The sequence below is a fragment of the Platichthys flesus genome, chromosome 5 (assembly GCF_949316205.1).
Source record: "Platichthys flesus chromosome 5, fPlaFle2.1, whole genome shotgun sequence".
Classification (NCBI taxonomy): Eukaryota; Metazoa; Chordata; class Actinopteri; order Pleuronectiformes; family Pleuronectidae; genus Platichthys; species Platichthys flesus.
The window spans coordinates 7,939,511-7,961,340 of NC_084949.1; the positions used below are offsets into that span (position 1 = coordinate 7,939,511).

The 21,830-nt window shown below is 42.3% G+C and overlaps 3 protein-coding genes across 3 annotated transcripts in view; 2 read left to right on the forward strand and 1 right to left on the reverse strand.

Annotated features, from left to right (window-relative positions):
* The first annotated feature begins 536 nt into the window (after positions 1–536).
* On the forward strand, positions 537–5,931 carry LOC133953246 (pannexin-1-like). Its single transcript, XM_062387062.1, has 6 exons — positions 537–1,012; positions 3,062–3,183; positions 3,332–3,525; positions 3,910–4,411; positions 4,492–4,661; positions 4,805–5,931. The coding sequence occupies exons 1-5, from the start codon at positions 829–831 to the stop codon at positions 4,651–4,653; spliced, it is 1,164 nt and encodes a 387-aa protein (XP_062243046.1). The 5' UTR covers positions 537–828; the 3' UTR covers positions 4,654–4,661; positions 4,805–5,931.
* A 911-nt stretch (positions 5,932–6,842) lies between these two features.
* LOC133953178 (nuclear distribution protein nudE homolog 1-like) lies at positions 6,843–14,150 on the forward strand. Its single transcript, XM_062386973.1, has 9 exons — positions 6,843–6,975; positions 7,372–7,492; positions 7,615–7,768; positions 8,181–8,329; positions 9,093–9,229; positions 10,270–10,446; positions 10,529–10,614; positions 10,729–10,883; positions 11,597–14,150. Exons 2-9 carry the CDS (start codon positions 7,407–7,409, stop codon positions 11,688–11,690), a joined length of 1,038 nt encoding a protein of 345 aa, XP_062242957.1. The 5' UTR covers positions 6,843–6,975; positions 7,372–7,406; the 3' UTR covers positions 11,691–14,150.
* Positions 14,151–14,158: 8 nt separating this feature from the next.
* Positions 14,159–21,830, reverse strand: part of LOC133953177 (myosin-11-like) — a gene marked incomplete in the record, with an annotated part of 30,799 nt that continues 23,127 nt past the window's right edge. The window contains 16 exon segments of the mRNA XM_062386972.1: positions 14,159–15,216; positions 16,113–16,285; positions 16,417–16,525; positions 16,998–17,206; positions 17,312–17,435; positions 17,534–17,622; positions 17,711–17,839; positions 18,709–18,870; positions 18,990–19,202; positions 19,321–19,533; positions 19,842–20,090; positions 20,232–20,384; positions 20,679–20,783; positions 20,876–21,082; positions 21,218–21,362; positions 21,535–21,747. Coding sequence (XP_062242956.1) covers positions 15,087–15,216; positions 16,113–16,285; positions 16,417–16,525; positions 16,998–17,206; positions 17,312–17,435; positions 17,534–17,622; positions 17,711–17,839; positions 18,709–18,870; positions 18,990–19,202; positions 19,321–19,533; positions 19,842–20,090; positions 20,232–20,384; positions 20,679–20,783; positions 20,876–21,082; positions 21,218–21,362; positions 21,535–21,747 — 2,623 coding nt within the window.

Consider the following 21,830-nt stretch of genomic DNA (forward strand, 5'->3'; position numbering starts at 1 on the left):
TAAAAATGTAAAATATATATCTCTCTAGTATTGAGCCTTATATTATTATTTTTAAATTGTTTATATCTGTAATGTAATAATAGTAATAGGCTACATACATTCGGAACATCAGCCTATAGATGTATTTACATGGACTTATTTGCACAGACGTATTTTCAGATCACAATGGCAGTATAGCTCACAGTCACTTTACTCAATGATACAAATGATAATCTTCTGCATTTGTTTGAATGAGTATCATTCACTGGACAAAACATTCCAGGGGGCTATTTGGGGTCCTCTCTGATCATATAACTTCCATTCATTTCAGTAAACATAACATCACTATAGGGCAGGTGGGTGTTTTCTCACCCACCTCTGGCAAATGTGCACTAACCTATACAGACATATGCCTATACAGTTTAGAGTTGTAACCACATTAACATCCTCGAATGTGACTCTGCATCTTTGTATTCAGTTTTTAGCATTGTGCTTTTTTCATATCAAGGTTTCTCCATTTTGTTTTCCTTTTATTATTTCATTATTGCCCTGCTGACTGTATGATGACAAACACGTGTGGCTCAGTTGACGCAGGTGCACCTAACGGCCCCGCAGCGGCCCCTGGTGGCCGGCAGGCAGCCAGCCCTGTGATGAGGGGGCTCCAGTTACGGGACAGCAGCGGGTCTCTGCTGATGAATGGAGACCTGTGAACAATAACACCTCGGTGGCTCAGACGTTGTTCGCATTGCTCCACCACGGGGGGAACTCTTCAACCAGTTCGCCTCGGGCTCTCAGGAAACTAACCGACTCCTGCATTAGTTACACCGGCGGTTTGTGTTCCTCTCCGTCATGGCGATTGCCCACGTCGCGACGGAGTACATGTTCTCCGACTTTTTGCTGAAGGACCAGTCTACGGAGGCCAAGTACAAGGGGCTGCGTGCGGAGCTGGCGGTGGACAAAATAGTGACGGTGCTGGTGGTGGGGCTGCCTCTGTTCCTCATCTCGCTCGCCTTCGCTCAGGAGGTGTCAGTAGGTGAGTTGCTGAATGAGTGAGCCTCCTCTTCGTCACCAGCAGTGCAGAGATCATGGAGGAGCTCCATTGTCTCTTTGTCTTTGCTTTTAAGTGAAACCCTTGTTAAGTGCAGTGGTGGGTGAGGCACAGGGGCATTTATGCATCTAAACACACACACATGTGTGCTCACACGTAAATGAGCAGTAAGAGAAAGAAAGAGGCGGGAGAAGGTGTGGTTCATGTCTCCACCCTTCTGCTTCATTCACGCCCCAGACAGTCATGTGCTGCAGCTGCTGATATATGCTGCTGCAGAGGGGGATGCTTCAATTCTATACCAAATGATTATTAGCGCCAAATCTCAACATAGATTATCTTGTGTTTCTTAGTAAGGTCGAGACCTTCTAACAAACTAGAGAAACCCAACAATTCCCACAATTAACAATTTGGCATTTTGCAAATCAGTGCCTCCTGTGCATTATCCGTTTAACGGATACAAATAATATCATATTATATTATTCCACATTTGTTTACCAATAATATCATATCATATTATTCTGCATGTGTAAACCATTTATATCACATTATATTATGGTATTCCAAATGTATGCCACTTATTGTGAATTTATATATTCACAATTATATATATATATATATATGCATATACAAGGATGTCATATTTTAATATATCCTTATCCTAATGCACAAATACAGTGTTCATCCTTGTGTATTGTAAAGTTGTATATTATGTACATATACCTTAATTTATTTATTTAAATTTTTTATTCTATTGCCTTTTTTTAGTCTCTCAACTGCCTAAATTAATCTCAATCGAATCTTTTCTAACAACTACATTTCAGTGGTGTGGGATCAATTAAGTTTTATTTTATGTTATTAATGAAAATATTATATTAATGAATGTCTCACAAAAACAAGCAGGAGGTGATGTGCTCAGTTTTTGGTTGATGATTCCTCAAGTGTGAACACAAGCTCAGCTCGATCAGCATGTCTAACTAATCTATGTAATCCTTACAGCTCATAATGGCCGCAGCCTGCCGTTGTTATAATTATCTGCTACAGTACTGACAGTCCTGCTAAGACTTCAAAGACTGGTGGATCCATTGCACTGTAAGCCCCTGAGAGAACGGACCTACGTTCCTGTTAAAAACATTATATCAACCACAGGGAGTGAGATACACAGGGGAAGAGGGAGAGATGAGAGATGAGATATGAAATGAGAGACAAGAGGTGTGAATTGGCTTTTTTCATGCACACATTTTGACTTGTCATAGTGGATCAAGCTGAGGTTTTAGGTAAACTTTCGAGCAACAATACCTTAACTGGGGTCGTTTTACCTTGTCAAAGTGAATATTAGACTCTTGCCACTATTACATTTGAATATAGATACATACAGAATATCTGAACAAACAAAGACTATTTGATGACACGGACAATGATAAGTAAAATGTTCTTTTTGAAAGTTGGACAAACTAGACAACTAATCAATGAATTGAAACAATTTCAGATTAATCAATCGATCAATCGATCAATAGATCATTAGCAACCCTGCCATCCTTAACATACAATACTTAAATAACCCATTGATCTCCAAATGGGCAGGGCTTTTTAAGTGTTTAAATACAACAACAATACTACTGATACTGATAATAATAATAATAATCATCCACAAATTACTGATACTGTACTTGATATCAGTGATAGTTTGTGGACTATATTTAAATAATGCAATCACTGTTGTGAGGATGAGCTCTTCCACATCAATCTGTGACATTATAATATGCCACTTTGCTACCAAAATATAATATTTACATACAGTGTTTTGTGAACTATCTGTGTCATTTGTGAATTCTACTTGCCTGAATGAATCTCCTATGGCATCCCAGCATACTGGGGCATGGTGTAATTACTGACACAAAGAATGCTGAAAATAACCGAGTAACTGATTAATCCAATAGAGCGGAAGAGGGGCGACTGACAACGGTGGCAGTGTTTGTGTCTTTTTGCTGATTCACCATAAAGCCCATCAGCTGATTCTCGCCTTTCCTCCCCCAGGTACACAGATCAGCTGCTTCGCTCCCACAAACTTCTCATGGAGACAGGCCGCATACGTGGACTCTTTCTGTTGGGCCGCAGTGCAGCAACAGGCTGACAGTTCTCCACTGTGGATGCACAAGGTACAGACATCATGTCAGCACACGCTGCCAAGGAGAATGATTAGTGCTGAATATTTGATAATGTGGAAATTGTTTTTTTTGTGTAAAGCCATCTTTGTCATCTCTAACATGTTCCTCTCCTCTGTTCCCCCCTCTGTGACTGGCTCAGTTCTTTCCATACATCCTGCTCTTACTGGCCATCCTCATGTACATCCCGGCCCTGTTTTGGCGTTTCACTGCGGCGCCGCACCTCTCCTCCGACCTCAACTTCATCATGGAGGAGCTCGATCGCTTCTACAACCGTGCCATCAGACTGGCAAAGAATCTGGCATCCAACAAGGAAGTGCAAGAGGACAACCAGAGGTAAACGTCTCAGTTGCTGCGGACATTGTCTGGAGTTTCTCCAGCCTGCCCCCTTGTGAGTGAATGGGCATGTCAATGTAAAGAAAAATATGGTCGGAAAAACACAATTTCCAAGATATCTCTACAAATAATACATCTACAGAGACCATCTTAAGCATTTACTGCGTTAGATAAAAAGATTCATAGTAGACTGAGAGATATTTTCCTTGTAAAACTTAACACATGCACTTTGATCCCAGCTGTTCCTTGCTGTGTTCCTTTCAGACCATGATATTATTGTAATTGGTTACTCTTCTCTGTTAGATTGTATAATATTTATTTCTAAACAAGTGAACTGGTTTGATTTGTCTGCATTCTCTCTGAATGTACTTATTTCTCCACCAGCGCTTTGGATCTGACTGAGGCCTGCTTCAAGTACCCTTTGGTGGAGCAGTATCTGAAGACCAAGCGCTCCTCTCACTGCCTTGTGGTCAAGTACCTGGTCTGCCGGGGCCTGACCCTGCTGATCCTCCTGCTGGCCTGCCTTTACCTCGGCTACTACATCAAACTGGCCTCCTTAACCGACGAGTTCTCCTGTGACCTGCGGACAGGAATCCTGAAGAACAACAGCATGGTGCCGGCCGCTGTCCAGTGCAAGCTGGTAGCAGTTGGCGTCTTCAGGCTGCTCAGCTACATCAACCTGGTGGTGTACGTGCTTCTCGCTCCCCTGGTGGTGTACGCTGCTCTGGGCCCGGCACGCCAGAGCTCCGACTTCCTCCGGCCTTATGAGATTCTGCCTGGGTTTGGTGCTTTGGGGGTGGTCACGCCATTCTATAACGACCTCAGTATCTATCTGCTGTTCCTGCAGGAGAACCTGAGTGAACTCAAATCCTATAAGTGTCTGCAGGTGGGTCACAGCGCTGATAATGTGGGACCAGGGCGTTGGTTAAGAAATGTCACATATCACTACAAATGTTTTATTTGCAGGTGCTAGAGTTACTGCAAGCAGCAGGTGATGAGGGGTTTGACTCCATGTGCCTGCTGAGGACTCTGGGTCAGGTGAAGACTGACGTTCTAGACGGTAAGGGGACGTGCAAAAAGAAGAGTGCAAGCAAGGACACCAAGAACACTACTAAGGCTGAAGCATGATTCTGAAGGTGAGGGAGCACATTTCTCTGTTTGGTCCAAGTAAATTAAGCAGCATGATGCAGGCTTACATCAGTGAGATAATATTCTTATGTTGTGGATTTGATTTAATCTTGTTTCATCTTCCTTCTGACCTCTCTGCCTTGTTACTCAGTAACTGACGCGATGAGGATGAGCCCTACCTCGATGGAAAAGAAGAAGCGCGAGTTAACCTTGTGCACCTACTTTAATCTGAACTGCTGTTGGTGCTTTAACCTACAAAAGTGTAATCCATAGGAAGGAACATATTTTGTAGTTTTGGCCAAGAGACCTTACTTTTACCTCTTATATATCATATTTTTTATAGTTATGAATAGTCCTGATGACAAGTTACTCAGGTCTGAGATAACCCTTTTTTCTGAAATGAAATTCCTGGGTTTTAATGTTTGTCTTTGCTACATGTTACCTTTCTCAGGATCTGAAATTCCTTCCAGTCATTATATACTGTAAAAGCCATTTTCCTTGGAATTAATTTTCCAGCTGCAAAAGCCTTCTCCCTGGGCTTTATGGTAAAAATTGACTGCTGGTGATGCTTTAACCTACATAAGTGTAATCCATAAATGTAATCCACAGGGAAAGAAACACATTTAGTATTTTTGGCAAACAGACGTTTTGTTTATCTGTGTCATATTTTTTTATATATATGTGAATGTGTTATGGACCTGGGAAGCCTTTCAGAACAAAGAATCCAGTGACACAAAAATGGATACCGCAGGCATCCAGGTACGAACAGGCAGGAAGCGGAAGATCTTCCCCACTGTTGCCACAGCCATCGACAACTCCAGCTGAAGAAAATCTGTAACCAAGCTGGGGTCTGATCCACCTGGGTGGTCGCCAAGCAGGGGTGTGTCTGATGTTAAAAAACCATAGGACCCCAGGTAACATCTCCTCTGACTAGTTCAGAGGAGAAGTTACTCAGGTCTGAGGCAACCCTTTTTTTCTGAAAGGAAATTCTTTGCTGGTGTTGTTTTAACCTACAAGTGGAATCCATGGGAAATAAAAGTATTTTAAATTCAGTAGTTTTGGCCAACAGACGTTAGTAACATTAGAAAAGTTTTCGAGCGCTTAGTTTACGTGTGTTTATAGTTTAGGAGGAAAATAAAAACCTGTAATGACTGGTGAACTTTGATCCATCCAAAGTAGCCTTACATATTGTTAGAAACACTGGAGAGCATTTGTTTGGACTGTGATTATTTATGTGTAAATGTTACATGAACAATAGCGTTTACTGACCCTGTTGTATAAGGGTCCATATACAAATAAAGAATGTTCTTTTTCAAATGAAGTCATTATGGCGTGTTTTATTACATTACCAACCTTAGATACTAATGAGATATATCCATCCATTGATTCCTTTTAAAACAAAAAATGAAAATTCAAGGCAAGGCAACATGTTTATTTTTACAAGGAATGTAAAACCTAAAATCTTACATGGTGAAATCATTCGCACCCGATCAACATATGTATTCAGTGTTTCTCCATCTTTGCTACTTACGTCCCCACGGTTTTCATCCAGTGTCATCGGCTACTCCAAGTTATATGTGCAGTTCAAGCAAGTTGTTACCTCTGCATCTGTCTGTCAGTTAATTAGCAGGATTATACTAAAATGAAAGATTGCCACAAAAACAAAAACAAAAAAAATCATTTTGATGTGGATCTGAATCATGGGTTGGATCCTATCTGTTAATTTCTCAGAAAATAAATAATTGATCTTGATCTTAGAAAAATCTGGCATGTTTAGGGTACTGATATTCATGCATTTGTGCAATTTGGTGCAGATCAAATAAAAACTCCAGATCTAGTGAATTTGATTGTGGTTTCATAAGGGGACTGTTCCATTTCGCTCTCTTTGTGAAATTGGATTGCACTTTAAAATGTTTCTTATTTGCTCCTCTGTGTCTGTAAAGCAGGGGAAGGTAATATTTGAAACACAAATCAGAAAACAATGTTTTATTTTTCTCTTTCAATCTGCTTGCTTGCACTAAACAACAGACACTGTCCTCTTCAGAACATCAACAGGAAAGTAGTGAGTAGTGCTCTGCCTCGTTCAGCAATATGATTGGATAATATTTACGTGACGTCATCTGTGTTGTCCAATGGCTACCGAGAACCGAACCTTGGTTTGTATTTGATTGGCGAGTTGTGCTTCTTCGTTACCGGTCGGAGCATAATCACAGATTAGTTGAACAAGTCACTTTACGTTTGTTGCTCAATACGGAAAATTGCTATTGTTTCGAGGTTCTCTCTATTAGCATTAGCATGTTGTAATAGTTCCCGTGTATGCAGGTGAGTCTGCTGGTTTTGTCTTGAACACTGTTGATAGCACATCCTGGCTACGTCACTTAGCTAGCATGTTAGCTTAGCTGCAAACAGGGTATGAAGGTATTCGCTGAAGTTATGTGTAGTTTCCAACACCGATGTTCGCTTTAAAAGTAGCAGCGCCTTCACGCCCCGTCTTTACACGTCTTGACTCATGTCACTGTAGCATTTTTGTGTTGCTACTAGTCGTCCCAGCCCATGTATTTAGTGACCAAATGCATGGCACTGGTGAATTATATTAGCTAACGTAGTTAGCATTTGCTGAACGCAACAATTTGGTGCTTTGAATAGTAAAGCTGCACATGGTGTTATGGTTAGTAAGGGTAGCGTTGGCGGGTTTATTAAGATACATTTTGTTGCCAGGTATCCCTTCCCCATCGTCCTGACCCGGAGCAAACATGGTAGAGCCAACAACACACAAGTTCGCATCCTTAGAAGAGGAGCTGGGCTTTTGGAAGGAGCAGGCACAGAGACATCAGCAAAGGTAACAGTAACAAAGCACACACCACTCCTCGAACAGGTACTTTGAATAACCAAATGATCTGTTGTAGCTATATGTCGTAAAGCATGGGAACAGTAGTGAGTCTAAAGTTGTTTTCTCATCAGGGCTGACGAATCGCAGGAGGAGCTGCAGGAGTTTCAGCTGATGAGTCGAGACTATGAAGCAGAGCTGGAGACGGAGCTGAAGCAGTGTGAGGGCCGGAACAAAGAGCTGCTTCTCAACAACAACCGACTCCGCATGGAGCTGGAGAACATAAAGGTTGAGCAGCTCGGTTATATATAGACTTCAGGCTCTAGTGATGACAAATAAACACGATACTGCACCTTCTCACAGACAGACAGACAGACAGACACACCCGAACAAACTGACAGCTCCTATTCAACACAGATGTATCAGTGCCACTGCTGTTAGAATTGCTGCCTAGCTATAAGGCTGACTGCCAATTTTGCTATTGGGAGGGGGACCGTTAATGGAAGAAGTGAATTCAGAATTGTGCTGATTGCTTAAATGTTGTTTGGGACAAGGAGGTAGATAAAAGAATCAGTGGGATTGTATTGCCTCAGCTAATGTCTTAAATATACATTTGCATTGGCTGATGATTTGCCATGAGGACACAGACAAAATGTCACTGTCAGTATCAGTTAATTTGATGTCTGTGTGATGTTTGCAGGAAAAATTTGATGCCACGCATTCTGACGCATTGAGGCACATCTCAACCCTGGAGGAAGATCTGGCACAAACCACAGCAGTAAAAGATCACCTGCAGAAATACATCAGAGAGCTCGAGCAGTCCAATGATGACCTGGAGAGGACCAAAAGGTCAGTGTCTTAAGAAAGCTCATATCACTATAGCTGTTTTCAGATAGGAACTCCGGAAAATGTCCAGACAATGCGGTACGGATTTTTTCTTTTCACATAAGGGGAACGCAGCAGGATATTTTCCAGTCAGCAAGTTCACAACAACAGACATCTCCCCGGAGAACAGGGATTGGGGGGAGCAGCATGCAAGAGGAAGGATTTAACATTAAATCCTCTGCGAATTCACATTATTCATTACACATATATATGTATATGTAATGAATATATATATATCATATATCTGCTCATATCACCAACACCTCACAAGTCTCGTTGTCTTTCCAAGTTGACATCTTTGTTTGCATCTTTTACGTGCAAGGCATTTTTTTAATCCAGATTTTAAGTTTTGACTTTTGCGGTCATAACGTGCTAATGACATAATCGACACACCCACACGCTCACAGTGAATCCTCTGGATAAACTGAGGCTGTATTCTCACATGAGCTCATTCAGGCACCCAGTGTTTACTAGCGGGTTGGCAGGAAAAACTTTTCTGGAGCAACTGACTCATTAGCATTCAAATGAGTTGAATTGACATTTGCACTCACAGACAGTTCCCCAGGATAATTTCAGGATATTGTCTGGAGTTCAGTGCATGTCATAAACCCTGTCATCACACCAATTATTTAATTAACTGTCAAACTAACGGGCCAACTTTAACCATGATTTTCAGACACAGATATTGTCAAGACCGCAGCATGCTAAAACTATTTGTTTGTTGCAGGGCTACCATCATGTCTCTGGAGGACTTTGAGCAGCGGATGAACCATGTCATTGAGAGGAATGCCTTTCTGGAAAGCGAGCTGGACGAGAAGGAGAACCTGCTTGAGTCTGTTCAGAGGCTCAAAGATGAATCCAGAGGTAGAAACGTACACTCACTGTAGCCTCTCAAGTTTACAAGAACAGCTGATTCCTTCATAAAATGGTTTACACCTGACTCAGTGAATTTCGATAGTGAAACTGATTCAACAAATCCAAAGACTATCCTGTTTGCCCTGTACCTGATATAATGTGCACTTATTCTTAGACATTTGTACTATCTAACCTCATTAGACATTTAAAGGACCGTATACTGTTTTTACACATTTGAGCTCATTTAAGCTGAGTACTGAGTTTTACAGTACTTGACAGATTTGTATTGTTTTTTTTCCTTCTTTTTAGGCTTTAATTTATTTGTGAAATTAAAATTAACTTGCTTAAGTTCAATTTTCCATCACAATTAATATCATCTCTGCTTTTAATGTCGATATAAGCGGCCCACCCACAAAGCCAACAGCTGGCTGTCAGGCGCCCTTTGCTTGGTGTTCCAGATCAGTGGCTGACAACTGCTTGTCATCTTGGCTGCAAATCCGCTCTAGTTTGCACTAGTCAACCATTAGAAGCTATTTTACAGTTGACTGAACATGTTTAATTGGTGACAGAGTGAGTCAGTGATGACTTTATAGTGTAATCTTTTGCTTCTGCTTATATTTTTCTTTCCGACAAGAAAATGTCTACAAGCTGACAATGGCTGGGAAAACCAGCCTTATTATTGTTAGCGGGATTTTTTTTTTAATACGCATAATCTCTATTGGTATTTTTAGTATTTAAGGACAATTATATTGTTGGTTTGTTTATCTTTCTTTTTTTCTTCTTTGCACTTCTTAACAAAATAATTGATCTTTTACTGAGCTATGTCCTTGATATTGATTTTGATGAGTGATAAATGACTCATCAATATTATTTAAATGCAATGTTTAGTTCAGATTGACTGATTTTTAACTGGTCCACTGTATGAGGCTGATAATTACAGATTTCACATAGTTACAAAATTATTAGTTTTGAATGGAATGGAAACCATTGTTTTTAACACACAGCACGGGATTCTCAGTCATTGCAGTCTGTTTCTCTGTTTGTGGCAGATCTCCGTCAAGAGCTGGCTGTCCGTCACAAGGAAAGACGTCAGTCCAGCAGCCTCGGCAAAGACGCAGATCGAACAGATCTGTCGTATCCCTCGGCTGGAAATCCATCCTTCCCCGTCACACCCTCCAAACCTCTCAGCTCATTTGCCACTCCCCCTGCTTCCAGTATCCGACGAGGTGAATAGAACATTTTAAGAACTTCACTAAGTAGATACACCGACCTAGTTGTGTTTGTCTGCTCACATTGGTTTTGTTTTAGGTGACGGTCTAACAGGGACTCCCCTCACTACGTCTGCTAGAATATCTGCCCTCAACATTGTGGGGGAGCTGCTGAGAAAAGTTGGAGTAAGTACTTTTACAATAATTTCATACACCTGTGTTTTCATTGAATAGTATAACTACAGGTCTGGGTTTTGCATGTATGAGCTGGCTGAACATGCTTTTTTAAATCCCTGCCAGAATCTAGAGTCCAAGTTGGCGTCCTGTCGAGACTTTGTGTACGACACGTCTACCAATAGACCGGCACTTCCAGCTGGTCCTGCTAGTCCTTCAGGTGTAGAAGCAAGGCCCGAGGTCCAAACGTCCAGCATGAGCCCCCCTCCTCAGTACGACAGGTGAGGAAAAAGACAGCTTCAGCGTCTAAAGTGTAACCAAATGAAGAACTTGTTTTTGTTGCTGTCTCGATAATTAAATAGGTTACATAGAATACATAGGTCATTTTTTTCTGTTCAAAGAGTATCTGTCATGTAGTTTGCACTTAACCAGAGGTACGTGTTTTGTTCATGTTTGACTAGAAGCTGTTATAGGTTCAGTGCTGACATTAATGTTTGTACTATGCAGTGGTGTTGCATTTTCATTTTATTTTATAGGTAGAAGACACTGTTTGCTGTATTCTTCTGACTTAACTGTATGTGTGAACCTCGTGTAAGATGTGATCACCTGGGTCTTTACTTGTTCTGCTGTCAGAGTTGGTGTTTCCTTAATCTTTACATTGTAAGTGACGAGTGAAAAGTTGATAAGACCAATAGTCAGGGCACAAAGGGACAGAATCCTGCACGGGTCCATTAGGGCTGGGCGATTTGACCTAAAATGAATATCACTGTATTTTCCACTTTCTGGTCAGTGTGTATACACGACCTGATCCGTTACCCATAATTATCCAATTCGGACCCTCTCGGACCTCTCACCACATGACCCGCACCCGGCCCATGATTTAACACACACATGCTTCATACAGTCGCTCACAACAGTGGTTTAGTTGTGTTTAAGTATTTTTCCCTTTTTTAATTTAGGGTTTGTTAATAAGTGTGTGTATCTTATCTTCCAGTTTAGTGAAGCGGTTAGAGTTTGGACCGGCTCCTCCAAGAGGGTCCTCGCAGGGGGCCCAGTCTCCGCAGGGAGGAGTCAAGATCCTGCTATGAGACAAAAAGAAGATAAGCCTCCACCCTTCATCAGCCTCAATAACACCCACCTTTTAATAAACTACAGCAGTGGGACTCTGAAGTGAGCGGTCTTCCCTTGTTGCCACGTGTCTGCTGAACTATTTGAAGAGAGCCACTGTTCTCGCTCCACGCTCCACATAGTCAGCACATGGACTACTGCTGCCTCAGGCTAGTATCACACCATATCCCTCACAGGAAGCAGCGCCTCAGCCTGCATTACATCAAGGAACGCTGCTAATCATACTCGACCTTCAACTATATCTTTGACACAGCTCCGTGACAACAGATTTGCTGTCAGTGATGGATCAAGCGCATCTGGGCTTTTGGGACGTTACTGCTCCCAGATGGATGTCGCCTATGCCCATTGTTTCATTGAACTAGGGAACCAAATTAGAGCAAGTTATATTAAAAGTGATGCAGGTATAGGGACCAAAAACCCAGTGTCATTCATAAAAACGTTCAACAGAAAAAATACTCTGTTTCAGTCCAAACCAAAGCTGTGATTAGAATAGGGAGAAAAGAAACATTAAACTAGTCAGTTTTTGGTCTTTATTATTGAAACTAAGGGCTTGAGTAATGTAGTTCTTTAATCTGAAATGTCATGATTTGACTTGTAACTCACAAAGGATTGTGTGGAGGAGCAAGTATGTTGGTTAAAACAAGGATGATCATAATTCTTTCACTGTCACAAACATGTTTTAATTGAGAATGAGAGAAGGATGAATTAGTTACTGCCGTACGTTGAGGTTTGAGCCTTTGCTGCCTTCACTGTTTAGTCACCTCTTCAGTTTGTAGGTCTCACGCTACTGTAATATTTAAGTTATTAACCTCAATAATAGATGATCTATTCGCAAATAGAATATTCACATGCAGAATCTGTTTACAGAGAGGAATCTATCCTTAATTCTTCTAGAAGTGAGGATGTGTCACTTTCCTTTGAGCAACGTCACACCTTGGTTTGTTTAATTCAGTTTGGCCCATATAATTTCTGTAAGCTCCTTCCTGACATTGCACAGACTTGTTGTTTTTCTAAATGTGAAGATCAGGATAAGGTTCCCTGCCTCAGATAGCATTCATCATTCTGCAGCTTTATGATCTCCTGTTACAAGAACGTTTTACCAAGATTTTTTTGACTGAAGACTTTAGCGTTGTGTATGTGCACTACTGAATGTATAGTAATAATTCTCTAGGAGGATGACCTCCTGTCTGCCATTGAGGGTTGTATGTTGCAAACTGGGCAAAGATACAAAGCAATAATAGATTTTAATAAGTGAAAGAAAAGCACAGATCGTACTATATTTGTGTAGATATATAGAGCCTATAGCAGAGACTCCTTTTCCTGCCTTTTTAGTAAGAGATGTTGTTAATTGGAAAATAGCGACTTAAAGTTTGAATGTGCCGTCTTTCCCTGAAATGTTTCTGGTTAATCGGTAACTCTCACGACTGCCATCCATCAGCTCATCAAACATATTTCCGTACATATCTAAATATCACGCACATACAGAAGTCATCACTGTAGCCATGTGTGGGAATAACTATACATATGAGATTGCAGTTTCTGCTCCTCTTTGCTGTTGAACCTTCCTCAAACTAACAACAGCCGACAAGGACGCTGGAAGTAAGAGGTGCTGAAGGGGCTCTACTCCCCTGCGGTTAAAGCGGGGTTACTGCAAGGCCAAATAGTTTTTACAAAACAAAAACCAAAAAAAGTAATTTGATTTAATTTCCTCATGTAACATGTCCACCAATTATTATTTTAATTGTGTATTCTGGTATTCTGCTGGGGCGTGGTCACACATACGCACGTTTCAGCTGCCTCCCGATCACTTCCAATCATTACCAGCATGGTGGCTAATAAAACATTTCCTTCCTGTGGTGAGGCAAATCGCAGCGTTCAACTTTAGTGAACTTTGACCTGCGATATTCACTTGGCCTGATATCTGCCTGATTTCTGGTGTGGAAAAAAACCTGCTTTCTGTGTTTGAACTGTCCCAGCCTCAATATGGCTCAATGCCATTTTGAAATGCAGAGATTTAATTTGAAAGTTAACAATCTTTGTGTCAAATTCTCAAAAATTGGTATAGTATTGGCCGTTCAAATAAAATCCTACATGTTGCATTGCTGCATTTCAGCAGTGCAACATGATTTCATAGTTTTCTCTCAGCACCCCCAAATCTTACTTCCAGCATCTCTGTATGCTAACTGTGAATGTACATCTATCACCACTGTGTACTGGTTGTGTGTGTGCAGCACCTCTGCAACTGCTTATGCTCTATCTAGATTTAAAACTGTATGTGCCTGAGGTACTAAACCCAACTTTTATCCCTTCGGTTGGTTTGCAGTTGTTTTTCTACTTGGCTGAACAGATGAGAATCTGTTGTGAGGATTCAGTTTGATCTCTGGAGTGAAGACAGAAACATTAAAAGAAGAAAAATCAAAGCTTTTTTTTATATATATATCTTTATTTCTTGTGCAGGTGGTTCAACAATGAATAGAAGCGAATGGTGTCATGTAAACATTGGTTGATTACAAACAGTACTGCGTTTAGGGTGATGAGGGGCATATTGAACAGGTACAGTAAAATCTGGACAAAGGACAAATATGGAAGGTGTGAGACACATCTGGCTCATCATTTTAGTTATAGTTGAGGTTACTAAACCTTGTTTGACATTCGGCTATTTCTGGAATAGAAGTTCACTTGACATATCAGGACACATGAAAGGTGCAAATAAAATATAAATTGACGACTTTAGAAACGTCTAAATATTTGTTCATTGGGGTACAAATGGCAGCACTGATTGGAAGCAGACTGGGTATAGAAATATAATCTTGACTACATATCCAGTCTGATGAACCACTTCAGTGCTGCTCTGAAACACTTAAACAGCAGTTACAGGCAACAGGACGACAACAGGGGACGTTGCTGATCATAGTTACACATCTGTAGATTTACATTGTGTCTCTGCTTTAACTTCTAAGGTCACTTATTGTGGAGAGACCCACGTTTTTTCCAGGCAACTTAGTGTGGTAATTAGAGGCACCTACATATTGTGTACAAAAGTCATTCAGTGCAGTTCAACACAGTGTAAATATATTTTTGTTTTTAAAAGGAACTGCAAATCACACATCAGCAGAGCCAACGAAACAACTCCCCTAAGTCGACACCAAGTCCTCCTGATTGGTTTGTCAAGAAAAAGTGCTCGGAAACAAGAAGACAGATCAGTACACTACTGGAAATGGGAGAAGATATCTATACGTTTGAAGTGATATGGAAGAACTAGATAGCATGTCAGGCCTTTTAAAGTTATTCTTGGTTTTAAGTGGCACACTTTGTCCCAGGAAGATAAATTTGATATCTGGTGATTTGACGTCACCTTACTCCGCGGACTTTGTTCCGTTGAAGTCGCCCTGGGAGTCGGCCTCATCCTCTGAGGCATCCTCAACCACCCTCCGGCTTCCGCCCATGCGCCGAGGTGTGCTGCCAAAGGAGGGCTCGTTTCCACGCCTTAAAAATGCCACCGACACGCACACAGGACAGAGATGCAGAAAAACATGGTCACAGTGAGAGGGGGGAATATATTCTGAGAAACACCTGGGTGCTGCAAACTACATGGGAGGATTGAGGAAATCAGAAGTTACAGGATGTGCTTTGGTTACATGTTAAGCACGCTGGTTATCTTTGTAACTCATTTAACTCCTGGCTCAGGAGAATGAGTCTGGTTTATGGCAACTAAACCAAGCACTGAGAAAAATGTGGCCACCAGGAAATGGGTGTAATGGAAACCAAATGGTGCAACTAGACTTGCTTTTAAAAATGGAAGGTAAATCTGTTGTAGCTGATGAGCCATATTTCTCTCAGTTAGGCTCAATGAAAGAAATGACAGCATTAAAAGTGTGCATGGGGATGAAAAGTTATGGGAGGTTATAGTAGAAATGGTGATTGGGGAACATTTAGGGGCAGAGGTACCTGCTGTGTTACTCCTTTGGTTCAGGGTTGCCTCTGGAATAGAGATGGACATGTTTTTTTTGCTTGTGCTCAGTAAAGCTAAATCCACTGAACTCAAAACCAATCTTAAACGCTTTAAAGCAACACAGTGTCACTTTGACCAAGCAGCAGCGCCCTCTGCAGCCACACATGGGAATTCATTTGCACGGTTCCAAGTGTTTTTTCTAGTGTGTATGTCACACATTGTCATATATGGTGCATCCTCAGGATATACAGCATTTAGCGATCTACTAATTTTCCCTTTGCAGTATCTGTGCCATCTTGTGGCTTCACAGGAATAAAGTTGCTATTAAAAAGACAGGAACATAAAACACAGTTGCCCCAAGAATAAAGAAAAGTAGAGATTTACCGACTGATAGGTAAACAGACAGAGATTCCTTGACCTTTAGTCCTACCTGAGTTTGCTCTTGAGAGTGTTGACCTCGCGGCTCATGGCGTCATTTGCCTCGGTGGCTTCATCCAGCTCCCGCTGCAGCTTCCTGCGGGCGGCCGTAGCGCGCTGAGACTCCTCCTCCGACTCCTCTAGCTGCCTCTTCAGCTGCTTCATGCGGGTATTTGACTTCTCAGCCTAGTGAGCAAACAGGTTAAATATTCAGGCTTCCTACTCCCTCACCAAACCATACATATGCACTGTATACATGTACTTGTCGGTGGATTTAAGACACATGACGGATGTCTGAGTGTGGGAAGCGATGGTACCTGGTCTTTGTACTGCTCTGCCTGCTTTCTTTCGTCTTCCACCTGCATTATCAGGTCCTTCAGCTTCTTGTCCTTCTGACGTATCCCCTTGGCTGAGGCCTGCTTCTCCCTGAGAGATCCAAGAGTTCACAGTGTTTAGGGAATGAAAACAAAGGTTTTACAAACAATATGAGAAATTCAAACCAAATAAACAACAAAGGAGGGCAAGTGCAATGGTTTTGTAAAATGCAGTATAGTATAGTAGACAATACTAGCATTAGAAGCATTTAGTTTTACTTTGACATAGATTTAAGTTTAAGGACTTAGCGTCTCCTACCACAAAAAACGACCATTCTACATATACCTCTGCAAAGGAGGTTATGTTTTCACCCCGGCCCATTTGTTGGTTTGCATTTCAGATTAATATTTAGCAAGATTATGCAAAAACTACAGGACGGATTACCAGAAAACATGGTTGATAGATGTGGTATGGGTCAGGAGAGAGCAATATCATTTTGGTGTGGATCCTGATCCGGGATCCATGACTAATTCTTATCATTATTTATTCAACATAATTCTTTGTGTGTTTCCTTGTCTCCAACCTGTTCTCCTGCTCCAGCTGCTCCTCCAGCTGTGCCACTTTGGCCTCCAAGGAAGAGATGGAGGACTTGAACTTGGACTTGACCTGGTTCTCCATCTCCTGGAGCTTGGTCTTCAGCTCCTTGTTCTGGCGCTCCATTTGCTGCCGAGCGCTCTCGTTCTTCTGGGAGGCACTGCGCTCTGTCTGCAGCTCGTTGTTCAGCTGCTCCGCCTGTGGAGGGAATATATTCTGTTAACATGATACAGGGGATATGGATGAGGTGTATAGACTTAATGAGCCTTGTAAGGACTCATGTAGCTGCAGCGGTCGGGTCACCTGCTGCGTGCTCTTCCTCAGCCTGTCGTTGATGATCTCCATGTTGCTCTGCTCCTCCTCCAGCTCCTCCTCCAGCTGGGAGATCTTCGCTTCCAGACGACGCTTCTCATCTGACAAGGCTGACCTGAACACGGGAGCCACAGTGGAAATCGAATAGTATCACATTTTCTTTTCTAGTTTCACTTAACACACTCTTACACACAGAATGAACTCTCAACCCACTTTCCAGAGGAGTTGCTGGCCAGCTCGTCGGCCAGCTCGTCTCTTTCGGCTTCTGCCTGCTTCCTCGCCCTCTCTGCCGCAGCCATTTCCTAGAAACAGATAAATTACAAGGTTATTATTTCACGTACAAATCTGCCCACAAACAAGTTTCTGTCTTGTTAGGAAACATTGTGTTACCTCCTGCAGCTGCATGAGTTCGGCCTCAAGACCCTTGGCCTTCTTCTCGCTCTCCTTTGCAGTGGTCAGCACCTCCTCCCTGGCAGCATGGGCATCGTCCAGCTCCCTCTGGAAGTCCTTCGTCTGGCCCTGGAGGGAGGAAGAGGAGCAGGAATAGAGACAGAAAGACACAAGGAGAGTCGAGACAATAACAATCAGACTGATATATTTACATTTGTTTTATCTGATGGCTGATGCCGCAACGTATCGTGTTCAGATAGCTCATAATTTTTCAGCACTGCCTAACGATCAGCCTTCCATGGCAACACTATAGCAATTGAACATGAACTTAGTTAGAAGTAGGTACTTTCCTCATTTGAAGCACAAACCTCCACCACGGTACAATCTTACAATAACTTAGTAATTGACACAATTATACAGTAGCAGATTTCACGTTGGTTAATAATGTGGGGTGCTAGTCAGAGTCAAGTCTGACAAATAATAAGGAAAATAAAAAGCAATTACTTTGTCAAACCAGACAAAACAATGAGCAAATAACCAGACATTAAATATTTTCAGAAGAAAAACCAGCATCGCAAAGGTAACAGATCTCCAATCAGCTTTAAAAAGTGTGTTTGAAGGTTGTGGTTTTAAACTCTACAATGACAAACACTTGATAAACATCAAAACGTTTTACAAATCGGAGGCAGATTATGTGTTCTACGTCCTCACTCTGCTTACACAATGCATAAGCAATATATTGATATATTGGACTTTTGTTATATATTGATGAACATTTATATTGCGATAATTATTGGTATTGTTTTATCACCCAGCCTTAGTCCTCTCACTTATTTGTGTAAAGACACAAATGTACACGCTCAGAAATTGGAGGAAAAGATGAACAACTATGTGCATCCAAAAAATACAAAATACAACATTGTATGAAACCTAAAATAAGACTGTACAGACTTCATATCAAACCTGCTGCTGGATTTATTCCCACCCCTCAGTCTCACCTGAAGCTTGCGGAGCTGCTTGATGGCCTCGTCCCGTCCCTTATTGGATGTCTCGATCTGTCCCTCCAGATCTTTCATGTCTGTCTCCAGCTTCTTCTTGGCTGCTGCCGCAAGGGCCCTCTGTTTACGTTCATCCTCCAGCTCCGTCTCCAGCTCACGAACCTGCGATCGATCATTGTTTATCATCGCTTACTTCGGATGCAGCTGGTGCAATGTTCTCTAATGGTGGATCATATTGTATTCTCCAGGTAGGAACATAATACATTTGAATGCTTTTTTACCTGCTTGACAAGCTGCCTCTTCTTCTCCTCTCCCATCTCATCACGTCCCTGGAGGTCTCTCTCGAACTGGGCCTTCAGCGCCTGCATGTTGACCTCCAGACGCAGCTTGGCGTCCTCTGCCGCCTGCAGCTCGTCCTCCAGCTCCTCCAGCTGAGTCTTCATCTCCTCCACCTGGGCGTCCAGGCTTCGTTTGGACTTCTCCAGCTCGTGGACCTGCCATTGAATACATTTTCAAATCAACTGCAATGCTCTGGCCTGTTTATAATAAACAAGTTATACCAGTGAAACCATGGATCCAGCTGACAGCCTTAAGCGTGACTAGCTCACTTACACTTTTTCCCACATCATCCTTGGAGCTGATCAGGTCCTCCATCTCCGCCTTCAGGACCTTGTTGGCTCTCTCCATCTCCTCCCTGGAGACCTGGGCCTCATCCAGAGCTCTGGCCAGGGAGAGAGCTTTGGTCTCCTTCTCTCTGGCCTCAGCTTCAGCCCTGTCTCTCTCATCTGCATATTTACTGGAGATCATCTTCTCCTCAGCCAGCATCTGGAGGACAGATAAGTGGATATATGTAGCTATGAAAGAGATTCATTCCACACTATACTTTTTTTTTAAAGTTTTAATCTTACATTTGTGAAATCTGTGAAAAATGACAAAATCCTTTCCACAAAACATTTGTTTCCCATTTTCCTGAAAATGCACCAGCATATTATTGTATTATGTGGCATTAATCAGAAGTACTTGTAAAAACTTTTATGGTGGTTGTACTTTAGGTTACATTATCAAATTTGTGATCTGTAATTAATAACTTTTCCAGTAATAATGCAGTATCTCAGTTTTCTGGTTTATCTGACCTGGTCAAACTTCTTCTGCTTCTTCTCCAGGTTGGACACGTTCTGCCTCTGGTTGTCCAGGTCCATCAGCGTGTCCTCCAGCTCCTGCTGCAGACGGTTTTTGGTCTTCTCCAGCTTGTCGAATGCTGAGGCCTTCTCCTCAAACTGGGTGTTGGCCGCCTCCAAGTCTCTCTGCAGACGTTTCTTGCCCTCCTCAAGCAGCTCAACGTTTCCTGTCATTTCCTCAAGCTTCTTCTTTGAATCGGACAGCTGTGGGCAAAATAAGACTGTGGTAAGTCACTGATAATAAAAGAGGAATCTTGGGTTAGTGTTTTCAAGTTCCTTAGCAGTGAATTTGTCTATTGATTGGTTAAGTGTGCTTAAGTAATGACCCCTGGTTTGCGCTCTGACCTGGATGTTGAGGGTCGACACGTGTCGATCCACGTTCCTCTTGGCCTCCATCTCCTCCTCAAGCTGCTCCTGCAAACTGTTCTTGTCGTCCTCCACTTGCCGAAGCTTTGCGGAGAGCTGCAGCTTCTGGCGCGTCTCCTCGGCCAGCAGCTCCTGCAGCGACAGGCCAGATCAGAGGTCAATGCTTTCAGTTCAACATGTTGTCAAAAGGTATTGTAACGTCTGTCAAGGAGGTCATTTTTTCCTCCCTGTTCCTTTGTTTTCTAAGCAAGATTACGCAAAAACAGATTTTTCACAAATATTGATGGAGGGATGCAGTATTGCTCAAGGAGGAACCCATTATATTTGTATGCATGTTGCTGAGTGTTTAAGTAGCACAGGAAATATAACATGTAAACCGAATACATCATACAATATAGCTGTATATTCTGCTTGAAGTCCAGTTACCTGTGAGTCTTGGAGTTGGGCGGAGAAGCTGGAAACATCTTTGCTCAGTTTGATGTTCTTGCCTTCTGCTTCATTCAATAGGTTTGTCACACTCTCCAGTTCAACCTGCATGAAGATGAAGATACAGTTCTTGAGACATTGATACAAAAAAGAACATTTTCTTTCTCTGTACATTTGTGATGTCACTAATTACTCACAATAGTCTTGGAGCAGCGCTCTCCCAGCTCAGCCTTCTGCTTCTCACTGTCGTTGAAGCGTGACTGCAGATCCGTCACCTGACCCTCCAACTTCTTCCTCTTGTGCTCCCCGTCTTGTTTGGCCTGGGCCAGTGAGCGCACCTCCATCGTTAACTCGGACGTCTCCTTCTCCAAAGCTTGTTTGGCCTTCTCCAGGGTAGACTTCACCTGAGAGAAGAAAAATCAATATCATTGAGATCAGAAAGGAAACTGCAGTTTTTCCTTATAGAAACTTTATCAAGTGAAATAAACAAGCTCATTGGCTCCTAAGTTATCGGACTGTGTGAGATGATGCAGGCCTACTCTCTTGGACTGCTCCAGCTGCTCCGTGAGCTCCTCCACAGCCTGGGTGTGTTTCTGTCTCATCTCATGGACCTGGGCCTCATGGGTTCGGTTCTCGTCCTCGATGGCTCTCTTCAGCAGCGTCACATCCTGTTCACGTTTGGCTCTGCACAACAGATGGATCGATAATGCAAATTTTTATTTGACAAACATGAACTCATGGCCCTTGGTTACATGTAATATTTGGATTTAACAGTCATTGTATGCTACTTTATACAACCAAGAACATAAGTGAAATGCATGAAATGAAATGGATATTTGAGTTTTGTATGATTAACCTTAGTTCTTGCTGAGTGGCGGTGGTGTCCAGGGTGTCCTCCAGCTCGGACTTGAGGGCCTCCAGCTCTTCCCCGAGGTCTCGTTTGATCTTCTCTGCCTTGTTCCTGGCCGCCCGTTCAGAGTCGAGGTCCTCCTGCAGGTCGGAGATGTGTCCCTCCAGTTCTCTGACCTTCTTCAGCGCGTTGTTCTTCTGGGCTGTTTCATCTTCTAACCTGAGAAGGAAAATAAGTGCAGAGGAAGAAACCAGTGAATATAATAGAAGTTTAAAGTTGCTGTGGGATAAAGGAGAAGTTTT